Source organism: Periplaneta americana, chromosome 6 (assembly GCF_040183065.1).
Source record: "Periplaneta americana isolate PAMFEO1 chromosome 6, P.americana_PAMFEO1_priV1, whole genome shotgun sequence".
Classification (NCBI taxonomy): Eukaryota; Metazoa; Arthropoda; class Insecta; order Blattodea; family Blattidae; genus Periplaneta; species Periplaneta americana.
In genome coordinates, this window is record NC_091122.1 from 14268423 (window position 1) to 14287583 (window position 19161).

The 19161-nt window shown below is 35.8% G+C and overlaps 2 protein-coding genes across 3 annotated transcripts in view; one reads left to right on the forward strand and one right to left on the reverse strand.

Moving 5' to 3' along the window:
* The window catches only part of LOC138701015 (deleted in lung and esophageal cancer protein 1-like), a 168793-nt gene that overhangs the window by 131936 nt on the left and 17696 nt on the right, over window positions 1–19161 (reverse strand). The window lies entirely within an intron of this gene.
* The window catches only part of Mdr50 (Multi drug resistance 50), a 70629-nt gene that overhangs the window by 12118 nt on the left and 39350 nt on the right, over window positions 1–19161 (forward strand). The window contains exons 2-8 of the mRNA XM_069827513.1: window positions 59–147; window positions 5071–5158; window positions 8279–8566; window positions 9905–10005; window positions 10746–10917; window positions 13712–13836; window positions 15538–15733. Coding sequence (XP_069683614.1) covers window positions 89–147; window positions 5071–5158; window positions 8279–8566; window positions 9905–10005; window positions 10746–10917; window positions 13712–13836; window positions 15538–15733 — 1029 coding nt within the window. The 5' untranslated portion in view covers window positions 59–88. The remainder of the gene's footprint in view (window positions 1–58; window positions 148–5070; window positions 5159–8278; window positions 8567–9904; window positions 10006–10745; window positions 10918–13711; window positions 13837–15537; window positions 15734–19161) is intronic.

The following is a 19161-nucleotide window of genomic DNA, read 5'->3' on the forward strand; positions in this document are numbered from 1 at the left end:
CATATTCATTAAATAATATAATATTGCTTATGTTAATACAAAGTTCTTTCCTTTACAGCCAAATACGCAGTTTTTACAATAAAAGAAGATGCCACGAAACAAACTAGAAATCAATGGCAGCTCTCCCAAAAAGGATCCGCTGGACACGTGAGTATTTCTCATCACTTTCAATTTATGCAACTTTAAATGGAAAGTGGCGTAATATTAAGAAAAACAAATATCCCAAACAGTGTTCGATGGTGTCAGAAAGGATTTTGTTTTGGCTGTTTCCATTACTGAGAATATATCTGATAAACTGACGTTGTACATGTATGTAGATGTTTTCATCTACCTTCTTCATCAAGAGAGGACGAGAATATCGACCTACTAAATAGGCTCCCTTCTCATCTGAATAAGAAGGTATGCAGATCCTTCTTAAGGTTTTTTTCACAATTGAAAATTACAACAGAAAGCAATTTTGGGTAGGCCTCCAATTCTACCTCCTTTCAAAACACATAACTTATTTTCTAATTAGCTATTGGTGATGTACTGGTAGTTCAGGTGTAACGTGCAGGACTTGGTACCGAGGGCTGTGCTCCAGTGTTAGTTCGAATCCCACTTGGGTGTTTACGACGTTATTTTCTTTCCTGATTTTTTCCCCTACTGTAAGGCAAATGTCAGATAATTCCATGATGAGTCCATCAAGTCAAATACCATCATCTCGCTATCCCCAATGCTAGATAATCGCGTAGTTGATAAAGCGTCGTTAAATAACCAACTGAAAAAGTAACTGTTCGTGATTGATAACAATGACAATTCCAGTTATATTCAGGGAAGAAGTTTTTAAGTTCACATTTTTTCATTGCTAATGAAAATTAGGTAACAGGATATTTTCAAGTAAAATCTGCACATAGACCATAAATTAATCCTTCGAAGGAATGTGTCTTTGCAAGTGACATTTGACGAGTAGGTTTAATCCTGTTCATTAAAAACAATGAATTCTGAAAAATTAACCCTTAACCACGACGTTACAGGATGCAAAAATCCAGGGCGCATGTCCTCTGGGAGAGACTTTAAGCTGTTGTGTCAGTGTCGGATTTTCCGGCATGTTAAAGGCCTCCAAGACTGAATTAGAGCTTCTGGACCAAATTTCTCCTCTCTTGCGTCCTAGTAATATCTTAGTTGCATACTAGGTGGATTTGAGGCAATGACCTTACCACTTATCCCTCTGCCCCTATCGGCAAATAAGTTTAACTAAAATTCCTTGTAGGTTCTGAAACCTCTATCAGGGGTACCTATATTCCGGCATCAAAACGACGGTTTAAATACATACATATAAGCAAGGACCACAGACCAGCATGTGAACGTGGAAAAGATGGAAAATATATGACAATCTTATTCTAGGATGCCAGAAAGCAAATGGTTTAAAACCATAAGACTAATATAAATAGAAAAGAAAAACCAATGAGAAACAACTATATGACAATCTTATTCTAGGATGCCAGAAGACAAATGGTTTAAAACCATAAGACTAATATAAATAGAAAAGAAAAACCAATGAGAAACAACTATACGACAATCTTATTCTAGGATGCCAGAAGACAAATGGTTTAAAACCATAAGACTAATATAAATAGAAAAGAAAAACCAATGAGAAACAACTATATGACAATCTTATTCTAGGATGCCAGAAGACAAATGGTTTAAAACCATAAGACTAATATAAATAGAAAAGAAAAAACAGTAAGAAACAACTATATGACAATCTTATTCTAGGATGCCAGAAGACAAATGGTTTAAAACCATAAGACTAATATAAATAGAAAAGAAAAACCAATGAGAAACAACTATATGACAATCTTATTCTAGGATGCCAGAAGACAAATGGTTTAAAACCATAAGACTAATATAAATAGAAAAGAAACAACTATACGACAATCTTATTCTAGGATGCCAGAAGACAAATGGTTTAAAACCATAAGACTAATATAAATAGAAAAGAAAAACCAATAAGAAACAACTATATGACAATCTTATTCTAGGATGCCAGAAGACAAATGGTTTAAAACCATAAGACCAATATAAATAGAAAAGAAAAAACAGTAAGAAACAACTATATGACAATCTTATTCTAGGATGCCAGAAAACAAATGGTTTAAAACCATAAGACTAATATAAATAGAAAAGAAAAAACAGTAAGAAACAACTATATGACAATCTTATTCTAGGATGCCAGAAGACAAATGGTTTAAAACCATAAGACTAATATAAATAGAAAAGAAAAACCAATAAGAAACAACTATATGACAATCTTATTCTAGGATGCCAGAAGACAAATGGTTTAAAACCATAAGACTAATATAAATAGAAAAGAAAAACCAATAAGAAACAACTATATGACAATCTTATTCTAGGATGCCAGAAGACAAATGGTTTAAAACCATAAGACCAATATAAATAGAAAAGAAAAAACAGTAAGAAACAACTATATGACAATCTTATTCTAGGATGCCAGAAAACAAATGGTTTAAAACCATAAGACCAATATAAATAGAAAAGAAAAAACAGTAAGAAACAACTATATGACAATCTTATTCTAGGATGCCAGAAAACAAATGGTTTAAAACCATAAGACTAATATAAATAGAAAAGAAAAAACAGTAAGAAACAACTATATGACAATCTTATTCTAGGATGCCAGAAGACAAATGGTTTAAAACCATAAGACTAATATAAATAGAAAAGAAAAACCAATAAGAAACAACTATATGACAATCTTATTCTAGGATGCCAGAAGACAAATGGTTTAAAACCATAAGACTAATATAAATAGAAAAGAAAAACCAATAAGAAACAACTATATGAGAATCTTATTCTAGGATGCCAGAAGACAAATGGTTTAAAACCATAAGACTAATATAAATAGAAAAGAAAAACCAATAAGAAACAACTATATGAGAATCTTATTCTAGGATGCCAGAAGACAAATGGTTTAAAACCATAAGACTAACATAAATAGGAAAGAAAAACAACAATTTCTTCTCAGTAAGCCACGATTACTTCCTGCTTTTTTTTAAATGGAAACATTACTGTTATTAAATTATATGGCTAATAGTGACAAAATTTCTAAGAATTTGTGTACCTGTAACAAGATTGTCACAGTATTATCTGTATCTTATCCTATGAAGACTGAGACTATCAGTCAGATTATTTCCGTTCCTTGCTATCACATTATGATCAATCACACACTCTCTACAGATAAAAAACGCGCTTCCAGGTACGAACTGTGTTCAGACATGGATAAAAATGTGGCATCACTCAAGTTCACGCATGCTGAAGCTGATCAGGCTCAGAACATCTTCAAGGCGTAACAATGAAATATAACTATTAAATTAAATTACTATTACAATGCTAAATCGTACATTTTCCCACACTTCGAGTTCGCACAGCTTATAAAATAATACTCCTTTATCTGTAGAAAATATTTATTTTCTGAACTCTTAAGCGTCTTTTTCTTATGGGACTTGCTTTAGAAGGTTTCATTTAACTTTAAACGCAATTAAAGATAAGATAAAACGACTGTTTTTTAAATGTAGTTCAAGATGAACTTGCTTTACTGAAAGTGTTTTAGGAAACAAATACTATAGTCACGACGCTCTTATTCCCGGCATGACTCCTCCTCTTTGCTTACGTGTTAGGAAGTCAAGGCTCTATAAAGTCTAGGTAGGTAGTATCGTTCCCCATTTTTGTTCTTTCGTTGCCGAGCTACCAGACGAGGGATCTATTTGCCACACCGTTAAACATTATCATGTCGTAGCTCCTATGATAATAAATAAAACACACTGTAAAATTCAGCAAATAATTGAGTGGCAAATAACGTTCTCGTGTGCTTTCTGTGAACACAAAGAAAGAGCCAAAATGGCGTGCGACTATATTAAGTGTTTATCGAGCCTTAGGAAATGCATAACTTCTTCATCAGCGAATCACAAGACGCACACATTTAAATGTAGCCAACCTGTAACGTGATTGGCTGCCGGAAATTAGAGCGACGGGACTATAGTGTCTGTTCATTGTTGGTGTTGGCGAAACTAAACACAAATCCATTGCGTGACATCCCATAGAGGGCCAAAGTCTATCAGCTGACTGGCTTCACGTCCACATACCTCAGTGGAGGTGAATTATCACCAACTAATAAAGGAGTAATGTGTGGTTAGTATGATGATCCCCCAACCATTATCGCTTGCATGCTACTCACAGTAGCTCCCGAAATTCTTCACTGGTCTCACACACTGGTCGAAATTTCATGAGATAATACCTTCCCCCATGAAGACATGACGCAGCTACAGTGAGGAGTTCGTGTTGGATTCTGTATCAATACAAAATCAGATGCCAACAATGGAATGCACGATGCGAGACTGTTATTTTATTATTATGGTTTATTTAACGACGCTCGCAACTGCCAAGGTTAGATCAGCGTCGCCGGTGTGCTGAAATTTTGTCCCGCAGGAGTTCTTTTACATGCCAGTAAATCTACTGACATGAGTCCATCGCATTTAAGCACACTTAAATGCTATCGACCTGGGCCGGGATCGAACCCGCAATCTCGGTGCGAGACTGTTAGATTTGTTAGATTTTTGTACTATGTAATAGATTCAGGAACATTCAATATTTCGGGGCTACATTTTGTCTTCATCATCAGAAAAGCAAGGAAAGAGAAAACTATCTGTTGAATTCATTTACAAGAACTACTCTCCATACTTGAACTTTTATTTCAACTACTTAGGTCTTGAAGTGTCGTTTAACATTAATAAGATTTGAGTGAATATTATAATTTTGTGTTAATATTTATATGTGTGTGCGTGTATGTGATATATCTTAGTTCAGATATTAAACAATTGATATACTTGCAGTTTAATGTAAGATGGAATCTAGATATTAACAATAAGCCATAATACTAACTACTCTTGGTTGGTATATATACATTTGTGAGTGCCAGTAATTAAGTATTTGAAATTATAAACATGTTGGATTAGAGGTATTGGAAGAGGTTATCCTTATCAAGATTTGATGTACAATTTCTTCTTTCTCTAGAGAATTCACGGAACCACCAGATAAAGATAAAGATAAAGAAAAGGAGGAGAAGAAGGATGATCCTAAACCAATTGGATTCTTCAAATTGGTATGTAACAACATTTTGATTTGTCCATAAATATTATAAGGAATTCAAACATTTTGCTCAAATGGCATGATGCAATTAAAATGCATTCACTGAAAAAGATCAACAATTATAAAAATAAAGTACCTACACGAGTTGGCGTGGCAGACATTTCAGATCACGTCTACCATGATTTTATTTCGATGAAATGAATATGAAAGTAGTGCCTTTGTATCGGTTTTCAACAATCTTATATGATACCTACATAATTCACGTCGCTGTACAGTTCCTCTGCATTAGGCAGGGTGCGAATTAAGATTTCTGATGAGGTGGGGACAGAATAATACTAGATAGAGAATATGTACATAAAATTATTATTATCCTCATTCGATACAGCTCAACGCTTGGTCGCACTGAGTTGCTTGTCTTGCATCTTGATCATAATAATAATTATATCCATGAGTAGGCTTAAGATAAGATGTGTAATTCCTAAGTTATTGATTGTTGTCGGCTTGCCAGTGATAATAATACAGAAATATTATTTTCTTTGCTTATCTTGTACTTTATAAAGTACATATACTTGTATTAAAACAATTATATGTTGTGATGGAGGATAGAAGTTATCCCTCGCAGGGATGTTAATATGAATTTATGAGAGGGGGGGATAACTTTCCAACAGGGAGGAAATTCCCCCATCTCCCCCGTTAATTCGCATCCTGTCATTAGGACGAATTTCTGTTCGAATGTTTTTTTAAGTTCCTCAAATATATGACTAAATTTAATTTTGATTTTCTACAAGGAACTGGAAATTTACGTCTAACATTTTCCCTTGTTCTTCCACATGATTTTCTTTTTCCGCATTTACGTTTTCAAAATGTGTAGGCCTACTGTTCACGCACTGAAAATGTAACTATTGCAAAACACAATACAACACAACATGAGAATAAAATGCGCTTATTCCAGATGACTCACTACGTGCCTTCACTGCCGGCTATCAAGTACAGTCTGGCACAGCTAACAAGTGGAGTGAGTTAACACAGTACGAACTGTATGTTTTAATCTGGTGACATGTCGTGAGTTCGTGTGTAGCAGGGGGAGGATCTGCTGCTGGGCAGCTGACAGAAACTCAGGGAACGTAGTGGTAGTGGTAGGTCTATGTTTGTGAATTGTAAGGACATAGGACATGGTGTCAATCAATCAATCAATCAATCAATCAATCAATCAATCAATCAATCAATCAATCAATCAATCAATCAATCAATATTCCCATCATTCCTAGGTGGAACATAGGGCTCTCAGAAAGCTTCTCCATCTGACTCTATTCCTGGCCAACGCCTTAATCTCACTCCATGTCTTCCCCATCATTTTTGCTTCTGTGAGAACAGTTCGTTTCCATGTTATCTTGGGTCTGCCAATTCCTCTGCTGCCCTGCGGATTCCAATCCAATGCCTTCCTGGCGGGGTCATCTGGAGGTCGGCGAAGTGTATGTCCCAGCCATCCCCACTTCCTATGCCGAATTTCAAATTCAACTGGTTTTTGTTTAGTTTTTAACCATAGGTTTTCGTTGGATATCTGGACCGGCCAGAATATTTTTAATATGTTTCTCAAACATCTATTAATAAAAACTTGTAGTTGATTGATAATGTCTCGTGACCAGAATATTGTACGAAATGGAACTATAAAAATTGGAGATTTATCCTTCGAAGAGGTGGAAAAATTCAAATATCTTGGAGCAACAGTAACAAATCTAAATGACACTCAGGAGGAAATTAAACGCAGAATAAATATGGGAAATGCGTGCTATTATTCGGTTGAGAAGCTTTTGTCATCTAGTCTTCTGTCAAAAAGTCTGAAAGTTAGAATTTATAAAACAGTTATATTACCGGTTGTTCTATATGGTTGTGAAACTTGGACTCTCACTTTGAGAGAGGAACAGAGATTAAGGGTGTTTGAGAATAAGGTTCTTAGGAAAATATTTGGGGCTAAGAGGGATGAAGTTACAGGAGAATGGAGAAAGTTACATAACGCAGAGCTGCACGCATTGTATACTTCACCTGACATAATTAGGAACATAAAATCCAGACGTTTGAGATGGGCAGGACATGTAGCACGTATGGGCGAATCCAGAAATGCATATAGAGTGTTAGTTGGGAGGCCGGAGGGAAAAAGACCTTTGGGGAGGCCGAGACGTAGATGGGAAGATAATATTAAAATGGATTTGAGGGAGGCAGGATATGATGGTAGAGACTGGATTAATCTTGCTCAGGATAGGGACCAATGGCGGGATTATGTGAGGGCGGCAATGAACCTACGGGTTCCTTAAAAGCCAGTAAGTAAGTAAGTAAGTAAGTTGATTGATAATAGTTTTAGTTATTTTCCAGGTTTCACAGCCATATAAAAGCACGGATTTTACATTTGTGTTAAAAATTCTCAGTTTAGTATTTATTGTATAGGCAGCACTCTTCCATATAGGCTTTAGCAGCCCAAAGGCATATCTTGCCTTCTTTATTCTTACTCTCACATCGCTATCTGTACCACCATTCTGGGAGACTATACTGCCTAAATATGAGAATTCCTTCACATTTTCAATTACGCTGCTGCTTAGAGTTAGAAGAGTAGGTTGACTGGTCCCTATGCGCAATTCTTTGGCTTTATTAATATTGATTTGAGGACCCACCTTCTGTGCTTCCTTTTCCAATTGTTGCAGTTTGGCTTTCATATCTTTAAAGGAATGAGCTAAGAGAGTCGAACTTCTTAAAAACTGGTATTTCGAACATGCTTGATGGCAGCTAGGGCTATACTTTGTGAGATATGGAAGAAAATGTGGATGCAGGAGGAAATGATTCTGAAGAGGATAGTAATTGCGAATGATATACGGTTGGGAGTAATATGGCAATTCATAGGAAGAAAAGTATACTGTATGTGTAGTTTATTCTGAGAGAATTTCTGTAATAACATCCATAATTTTTCCTATCATGCACTCTGGAACAATAAGTAATGACAGAAATGTATTGAATATGTGATTAAATAGTGTATCAATATGTAAATCAATAAATGACATTTGCAAATAAAATTTTGCAACACACTGTATATTTTGCTTAATATTTCCTTTTCGTGTTAGTAACTGGGTGTGTTTGTTTTCAGTACCGATTTGCAACGGGCATGGAAAAATTCCTACTCTTCCTGGGATGTCTTGGGGCTGTTGCTACGGGTGCAACTGCGCCATTGAACATGTTGTGGTTTGGTGATCTCACTGGCAAATTCGTATACTATCAACTTTCACTATATTCAAATGGCACTGAGAATTTTGGTCCAGATTACATATTAGATGCTGTCGAGCTGTTTGCGATACAGAACTCTCTTCTGGGTCTGGCGATGCTGGTCTTCACATATGTGTCAATATGGGCATTTAACTACGTTTCTAGCCGTCAGGTAAGAACAGACATAATAGGTAATAGCTACCAGTACGTATCATACAGCTGAACTCCACATCCCCAGCTCAGTGACACCGACATACACTGAAGAGAAAGTAAAGTATATTATATTACTAGCCGTACCCATGCGCTCTGCTGCACCCATTAGAAATGAATATAAAATAATTACATAATTAAAATAGGACATTTGGTCCAGGGAACATTCATGTTTGATAGAAGGATAAATCGTTTATTATGTTACTTAATTTAAATTGTATTAAAAGAATTAAAATGCGATCATTTTGATCCAGAGACCACTCATTTGGTCATAAAAATTATTTTAGGAAATACAGGAAACGAATGTACAGAATAGCGTATCAAGTTTTCTGTGCATAAGAAGCTATTTTAATCTTATCTGTCCTCGATTCACTCAGAAGTTACTGTAATAACATTATAGCATTATGTCCATCTAGAGAAACTTCACTTTCCAATGGTGAATTAATAATTAATTATACAAATCGGTTCATTTAGCTTCCGATACTACTTCATACAAACACAGAAACATTCTCTGTAGGCTACGTTTCATAGCTTTCGATTGTTGTTGTCCAAGGCCCCTTATAGACAAAGTCATTTGTTTTTTATTTCATTACACCGCCTTAGATGGCGTTGTTTTTGTAATTTTGAAACTCATTTATCTCATTAAATATCAGCCCTATCAAACTTTGCATAGAATAAAACTTATCGGAAATTAGTTTTAAAGAAACTTTTGTTATGTAATATTTTTCATGAAAATCAATAATAAGCGAGATATTTCGATTTATTTAATTCAGGCCCCCTTATAACCTCCCTTTTAAATAAAATATTTTAAATGCCATATAGCCTAAATTATAAGTTACAACGAACTTAATTTATATTCCTGTTTTCATAAAAATCGGTTCAGCCATTATCGCGTGAAAAGGTAACAAACATCCAGACAGACAGACATACAAACAAAAATTTCAAAAAAGCGATTTTCGGTTTCAGGATGGTTAATTATACATGTTAACACCAATTATTTTTGGAAAATCGAAAATTACCAGAAAAATTTTGGCTACAGATTTATTATTAGTATAGATTATTATTATTATTATTATTATTATTATTATTATTATTATTATTATTATTATTATTACAATAATTATTAAATTACTATCATTTTGGTAATCTATCATTGGCTACTTGCTGTGGTGAAAGCTTTAATACTATTAATAATATGAGTAAATAGTATATAAATAAAAGTCCCCGTCACCACCACCACTGCTACAACTAGAAACGTGCTCCATATTGTGATAAATATTAATTGCATTGTTGTTTACAGATTTACCGAATTCGGGACCTATATCTGAGATCTGCCCTGTCCCAGGACATCGCCTGGTATGATGTACAACAGACTGGCGAATTTGCTAGCAGAATGTCAGAGTAAGTGTTGATGCATAAACTCACCAATGTCTCATGCCACTCAACTAAATTAGGTAGGCCTACAATTTTATTAGCGAAACGACTAGAGCATCCACGTCACAGATTGAGACTTTTTGATGGACGACAGCAATACTGAGGCAGGCTTTCTCGGGCTACTGTCACTTTTCTTGAGTGATCCTTGGTGGTCTAGCGATACCATTTGGTCAGAAATTTCAGGGTTTGTAAGGACAATAAAAATCCCTAGTATGGCTTCTTTCAGAACATTATTAGAGCTGGAAGTTTTGTAATGTAAATTTACGATATTTAGATAGCCTAAGTGGAGTTGTTCCAATAATCCATCCACCCACTCATTTACCCACCCATCCACCTACCAAGACACATCTATCCAACCACACGCCCATGTATCTACACACTTACCCATCTATCCATCCACCCACCTATCAAACTGCATAATGTACTCAAAAACCTGCATACAACGAAATATATTATACTACTATACATACTCTTCACTACTAACATTTTCAACACTTCCTGCACATTCTCTGAACACTTCACATTGACTGACTTCATTACTAGGACACTATAACTCACTGAAATGGCTTTGTAGTTCAACGCACTTTGACTAATACACACTGCGCACAAACTCACTTTTACTATGAATTTAACAAACAGCGAGCTGATACTACAAGGTGTACTTCAATGTTTGTTTTATAATAGCTTTATTCTTTTTCGTTTAACAGAGACTTAACCAAACTGGAGGATGGGATTGGAGAGAAAGTGATCCAGTTCCTGCATTTTCAGTTCTCGGCTGTAGGCAGCTTGATCTTGGCCTTCATCAAAGGATGGCTGCTCGCTCTTGTCTGTCTGTCTTCATTTCCTGTCACCATGATTTCTGTTGGACTAGTTGGAATGGTAAGATATTAGTATCGCTCAACCATTCTGTTTTTCCCGTAAACAACAAAACTGTCTCCTTCTAAAAGTACTGTATTGTATTGTATTGTATTGTATTTATTAACATTCCATGGTATTCATACATGCTTACAGCTAGAATATGAAACAAGTCAAAAAATTTAACACTATTATAAAGTCTTAATTTATAGTCACAGTCTAGATGAAATATATACAGACGAGATTTACAATATAGTCTACTAGTACAACACAAAGTTTTAGTATCAATTTCATGAAGTGTTATTGAATATCATGAATTCACTTACAGAATAGAAGGCGTGAGAAATTAGGTACTTCTTTAATTTGGCTCTAAATAATTTTATGTTTTGAGTTTCATTTTTTATTTCGATAGGGAGGCTATTAAAAATTTTTACTGCCATATAACGCACTCCTTTTTGATAGCACGATAGACTTGCCGATGGAATATTAAAGTCATTTTTTTGACGTGTATTTATGCCATGAACTGTTGAATTAGTTACAAAGTTTTCACGATTACATATGAGGAAGATTATTAATGAAAATATATACTGACAAGCCATGGGCATTATTTGTAGTTTTTTTTAAATAATCCTACACGATTCCCTAGATTTGGCACCTACTATTATTCTAATTACTCTTTTTTGTAATAGAAATATATTGTTACTATCTGTGGAATTTCCCCAGAATAAGTAACTAACCAAAACTGTTTTGGAAGCACATCTACATATTTTGAGCGCCTGCGTACAAGTATATTATGTAAATATGTGTAAACAGTACACAAAACTGTTATAAAAATGGCCACAGAGTAATTTAGTAAAAATGCACTCCTATGTAAGCGAAGTAATTTAATAAAAATGTACTTCTGCATAAGCATGGATTTGGCAATAACACACAAAAAGAGAGGAGTTCAGACCGGCGCTGGTGATCGATCCTGGGATAGCTCAGTTGGTAAGAGCACCCAGCGCGCCAAGCTGGGAGGTCCTGAGTTCGATCGCCAGTGCAGGAACGAATTTTTTCTCAATTATCATAAGTCTTGAGGTAGTTTCTGAGAATTACATTTGTTCAGAGTTCAATTAAAATATTGCATTTTACAGACGATGAAATAACACGAATTTTTAGGATGTTACTTGAATGTTAAGAATATTGGGAGTATGGGACTTCATGACAAGAAATTAAACTTTATAGAGGAAAATTTAATTAATGAATGGGTAACTCGAACAGAATTTCGAGTTATGTTATGATAGTTTTAAATTTCTAAGAAAGACTGTACTATTCTTTTTCAGTCAGAGAACTAAACAAAAGATACAATGATAATTTCTAACGTAATTCCTGTTCGAGGAGAGTGTGATAGAAACCTATACCTCTCACTGCAATTCGAATTCAATATGATGTTCACTACTGTTATTTATCAATATATAAGTCTGAAGAATGCTAGCGAAATACTAAACTTGTGATTTCATAAAATTTAAGTTTTATAATGTGTATCACAACTTCATGCATTAATAATTATATTTTGTAATTATCTGTTATCCATAACATGGCATCTATGGCATCATACCTAGGACTCGCGTTACAGAACGCGCATTCATAGGGAAGGAATTTTCCCCATCAAATTTTGGCCCGTGTATGAGACCAGTGCCCACTCAGCATCATGATGAATTTCGGGAGCTATGATAAGTAGAGAAATCCGATTTTCTAAACCAGCTGTAATGGCTGGGGGGGGGGGGGGATCATTGTGCTAACTACACGATATCCCCTTTCTGGTTGGATGACAAGTCTCCTCTGCTGAAATACGTGGATGTGAGACCAGCAGCTGGTGGTCGACCTTAGTCCTTCATGGGCTGTTCACGCTATTGAGTGGATTAATTATCTATTATGCTCAAAGAACGTTTCTCTTTAATAAAAATGCAATATAGACCTTTCGTAATTATTTAAAATGCTAAGGAATCATTTTTCTTTAATAAAACAGTAAAATCTCTTTAAAAATTATAAAATTCCTGTAATTATCACCGAGAACCTTGAAAAACAACTTCGATTTTCACCAAAAAAGAAAACACAAACATTCAGAATAATTTTCCTCCTAAAACAATATCAGACTCTCTTTCAGTATTTACTAAGATTTTTGTATTTCAAGTGAAGGAAATAAAAATAAATTTAAATACATAAATTTAAATGAAAAGATATGCTGATAACACTGACTCGTGCTTTCCTAAAGGAGAAACAAATTTAGTTGACATTCCTAACGAAAACAGGGAGTTGTAAAACGGAAGACAGAATTAGCAATACTTACTTACTTACTGGCTTTTAAGGAACCTGCAGGTTCATTGCTGCCCTCACGTAAGCCCGCCATTGGTCCCTATCCTGAGCAAGGTTAATCCAGTCTCTACCATCATATCCCACCTCCCTCAAATCCATTTTAATATTATCCTCCCATCTACGTCTCGGCCTCCCCAAAGGTCTTTTTCCCTCTGGCCTCCCAACTAACACTCTATATGCATTTCTGGATTCGCCCATACGTGCTACATGTCCTGCCCATCTCAAACGTCTGGATTTTATGTTCCTAATTATGTCAGGTGGAGAATACAATGAAGGTATAAATAGTAAAAGTAAAATTTAGAGGTAAAAATTATAGCTGAACTCCACAATAATTGAGTGAAGTAGAAAAGACTACCAAATTTAGCATTGCATTACAAACCAATAAGGTGAAAGCTGCAAGAAAAACAATGAAGACACTAAGAAGACGGAGTATAAACATAATCAACGTTCAATTTCTTTTTAGGTCTCTACCAGGCTATCGAAGAAGGAACTTGTGGCTTATGGCAAAGCAGGTGCTATTGCTGAACAAGCCCTCAGCTCCATCAGGACTGTGGTTGCATTTGGAGGCCAGGAGATGGAGGTGGAGAGGTATGTTTGTTTTCATAATAGGTTCATTCCAACAACAGTCAGGAACCGTCCGTAACCATCGTGAGCATGCGCAGTACAGAAAAAGCATTCCAACACAATCCGAACCAGTCCTGAACCAGAAACATGTACTGCAGTCGGGCGTTCCAACAAGCTTTTGACACGGGTTCGGAATGGTCAGAAATAGTCCGCGGATTGAGGCATGTACGGAAGAGTACGCAAGACGCGCATGCGCATAAGCTCACCAACGTCTCCTGGATACTGAAGAAAGACATGCTCGACTATTCACATCAATGAGGTTACGATGAAAAGTGACAGTGCAGACGAATAATAAAACTAAGAGATTTAATTTCAATTTTCACCAAAAAGAAAGGGAATGGAAATTATTTGGGTATTGAAATAGTTAATTACAATTTCAACATGCAGCTTTGATTAAAAGTATAATAAATAACGTACATAAATTAATAATTAAAAAAAAAGAACTATTTTTAGACGAGAGTCCCCGAGTACACGACATTGAATTAGCGAAATTCCTGCCTTCCATACATTTTGTCATGTTTTAATAGAAAATGATCGAAATTCTATTTTCTGCAATTAGAATTAGCTGCGAAATGATAATAATAAGGATCCCGTTCTTAGCAAAGATGATCACAGTTACAGCATCTCTGGATTTAGTACATAACGATCCGCGAAAGCGTTCCAACAGCGTCCAGTCCAGTTTCAATCCCATAGTAGATGCTCAACTGGAGCATGCGCATAAGATGGTACAGGAACCGTACATGAACTGATCCATGAACCGCTTGTTGGAACGAACCTAATATAAATCTGAGATTTAGTACACGTGTTCATCAAACAGTTCATGGAACAGTGGCAGTCTCCATTCGTTTCTCACATTATGAAGGACTAGTCAGAAATAGTGAGTGAACCATATTATTATCTCTTTGTTTACTGACTGCCAGTGAAACATTCCTCTAGCGAACAATTAGTTCCCTACCCTCTGTTGTCTAGTCACTTCTCAAGTGATAATCATACAAGAAAAATAATTTTAAAAAATGTTGAAGCAAGAGCGTGCTCTGCATATCAAATCTGAACAGATGGCACCCGAAATGTAACCAAGGCCTGTTACTTTTACCTAATATGACCAGATGTCCCGTTTTGAACGGGACAGTTCCATTCTTAGCCTTCCATCCCGGTATCCTGTGTTGGGATGTCTATTAGTCCAGTTTCGTTGCAAAAAAAAAAAAATCTTGCTGAACAAAATCACAAAATGGAATGATGTTGAAATCTGTAGGTAGACATCATTACAAACATTTCTGGTGATTCTAACATTGATGACAAAGCTATTTGCATATTATTTTAATTGTAGAATTTTATTTAGGCCTATATTTCTGGTACTGAATGTTGCACGACTAGGAAAAGGAGTTTTCTTCTAAGTTGTAGTATTAATAATTGATTAAATGGCGATCTTATTCGTGTTAATTACGTAAGCATGTGCGGCTTACAGTTGTTTCGGTGCTACTTGACACCATCCTCAGAACCTACTAGATCTCTAGAGCCTACTAGATCTGTAGTATTAGTTTGTCTCGTTTTGAGATTCGAAAATTCCGATCACATTAAATTACACCAACGCCATATAATTTCGCAGTTGACATAGTGTCATTAAATAACAGACATAAGAAAATAAATATATTTTATTTATTTCAGGTATAAAAAAAATCTTGTGTATGCGAAAGCTGTCAACGTAAAAAGAGGATTCTTCTCTGGTCTCGGATTTGGCTTGCTCTGGTTCTTCATCTATGCCAGTTACGCTCTTGCATTCTGGTATGGCATCGGACTCGTACTGGAGGACAGGTATAAGCCGGAAGAGGAACAAGTCTACAAGCCGGACGTAATGGTTACCGTGAGTAACAGCAACAATATTGAAATTGATTCTTTATTTAACATATACTGTACTTTGTACTATGTAAATGTTATTCATAGAGGATAATATGATGGCGAGGCAAATGTAGAATATAGTATACTCTAAAGTGAATACAATGCAGCTGTCATTCGGTGTTAAGTGTCATTAAATTAATTTATCCACAATCGTTTAATAACACCTACTTGTCCACACTTCACCATAATAACAACACTGATTACCGCAATCAATTCGATAATCAACTCTCAATATCAGGGGCGTATACTGGTTAAAGGGTTTGGGCTACCGCTGACCCTATTATTACACAAAATATATCTAACAATTACTTTAATTTTAATTACTATGGTAAAACTAATAATACAAAATTATTACATTATGTTATATTATAAACTTTTTCTTTTGTAATTTCCTTGGGCTACCGCCGGTAGCCCCGGTAGCCCGCAAAATACGCCCCTGCTCAATATACCTTCGTCTTTCACTATTTCCACCCAAATTATAAGCTCCTTTCTTCTACAAGCACCACTTAATCCAATAATTAGTATCATTTTTATCAATAAAAATCAATGGAAAATTCGACATAATAATGATATTCACAAACTTTATAATCAACCGTCAATTTTAGATGTAATACGGACCAGAAGATTAAATTGGGCAGGACATGTTATACATATGGATGACTGCAGTAGTGTAAAACAAATGTATATGAACACCTTTAACAACAGAAGGCCACTGGAAAGACCTCGAAGTAGATGGAAAGATGAAATTCAGAAGAAATGCATGAAAATGGTATTTATCAACTGGGAGGAACTAGCAAAAGACATCAATAAAAATCCATCTTCAGTCTTTTAGAAATCTGCAAACCTCTTGTTTAGTAGGCTAAAAATGTTAGTTTTTTAACTCTACATTCGTCATCATTTCTTTTTAGAAATGCGATTAAATTTGTGTATTTATTGATCCTGGCGTTTGTTTTGATGGACATCACACTCAGCAACATACACTGACGAAAGTTTATAAGAATTTTAGATAAATACTCAAAATAAGCCAATAAAATGTTCTCATTTGTAGTATTACCTACTTTCTTATCTTCGCATCATTTCACTAAGCGCTCATATGCCAATTCATACTTAACTCTCGATTTTTATGGTAAAATGGATGAAATAACAGTTGAAACTGCTTCAATATCTGAAGGAAACTTCCTTCAGAATCACTCATTTCAGCGAAATATTTAATATTTTTGACTTGCAGTTAGGCCTATATCACTTATAGGCCTAAATATCTAAATATTATTATGTTGGTATGGCAATCAATGATCTACTATGATCTAAGGATTCCAAGGTCTAGCCTACATTGAATGATGGAACTTTTATTTAAAAATTATTATAAATTACTAGTGGTTTAGGGATAAAGCACGTTCCTCCAGATCCAAGGGTTGCGACTTCAACTACTGCTGGGGTTGATGGATTTTTCAGGATGCAAGCCCTCCAAGAGGGACTTTAAGCTTTGTGTCCCTTGTCAGAGTTTTCCGGCATGTTAAAGATATCCAAGCCTAAATTATAGCCTCTAGACTACATTTCTCTCGCGTCCTAGTAATACCTTAGTTGCATAGTAGGTAGTATTTAAGGTGATGAGCTTACCACTTGTCCCTCTGTCCCCTGTAGGCAAGTAAGTATCACTAAATTTCTCGTTGGTATTGAAACCTCTGCTATAGGGGTGCCATGTTCCGACTATGGAACTGTGAGTTCAATGAATGAACTGAAGGGTGCGGTAAAACATTCTCCCTAATTTAAAGTTAAAAAAAAAACAGATGTATCAAAATAAGGAAACTTTATTAATACGAATGGTGTCTTAACAGTGGGAATTTATCATTTTTTGAATAACGTGTCTCTCAAGTGGTGTTCTTCACTATCAATGCATTCTTGAATGCAACTTCGGAAATTACGAATCACTCTAACTAGCATTTCTTGAGGAATAAGACCAATTTCTTCCTGTATTGCATTTCTTAGGTCTGGCAAAGTCCTCGGCCGATGTTTGAACACCTCAGCCTTAAGATGTCCCGAGAGAAAAACATTGCAGGGTGCAAGGTCTGGTGATCGTGCTGGCCAGGGGACGTCGCCACGTGAAGAAATTAAGCGTCCAGGAAACATTTGTCTCAGGACTTGGAGAGAAATCTGAGCCGAGTGAGAGGTGGCTCCGTCCTGCTGAAACCATACCTGGTCAATCTGCAGCGCATTGAGTCTTGGTGCCAAAAAAATTGTTGATCATAAAAGTGTACCGCTGAGAGTTTACTGTCACAGTAGCGCCATCCTCTTCAAAAAAGTAAGGACCAAGTATCCCAACTCTTGCAACCGTGCACCATACAGTAACACAGTCGTTATGTAGAGGTTTTTCATGAAGTTCACGAGGGTTCTGTCCACTCCAATACCGGAAATTTTGATGATTCACGCATCCCGATAAGTGAAAATATGTAATGCAGATACTGAAGATGCTGTGGTTCTTTTTAGTTATGAAGCACGATCACCAGACCTGGCACCCTGCGATTTTTTTCTATGGGGGCTTCTTAAGGCTGAGGTGTTCAAACATCGGCCGAGGACTTTGCCAGACCTAAGAAATGCAATACAGGAAGAAATTGGTCTTATTCTCAAGAAATGCTAGTTAGAGTGATGCAGAATTTCCTAAGTCGCATTCAACAATGCATTGATAGTGAAGGACACCACTTGAGAGACATGTTATTCAAAAAATGAAAAATTTCCACTGTTAAGATACCATTCATATTAATAAAGTTTCCTTATTTTGAGCCACCTGTTTTTTATTTAAACTTTAAATTAGGGAGGATTTTTTGCCGCACCCTTTATTTTAAGAAATAAACATTATTAAACGATCGCGAATAAAATATTGTATTTGAAAAAGAGCTAAATTTCAGATAGAGGGCAAATGACAGACACTGCTAGGGACCCAAACTCATATTCTAGTAGATTTCATCAGGAACTTTCTATTCCTCTTTGCAATAATCTATCACCGAATGGCAGCAGGTAATAGGTGTTATTATGCCTTTAACAAGTCATTTAAATCATCCAGGCCCTCAAGAAGGCTTAAACTAACTGTGTACCGCATCATAATTCGACCGGTGGTGTTCTACGGCTGTGGGACGTGGACACTTAATAAACAAGATAAAAATAGGCTTCGAGTATGGGAGAGAAAGGTGATACGGAAGATTTTTGGGGTAATCTGTGAGAGGGAGTGGCGTATCAGATATAATCAGGAACTGTATGAAGACTATCGCGAAATAGACCTGGTAGCGAAAGGAAAGAAGAGTGATTGTACTACTTGGGTCATGTTGTGAGAATGGAAGAGGAGAGAGTTCCCAAGAAGATGTTTGATCGACACCCAGCAGGTAGGAGGAAACGAGGTCG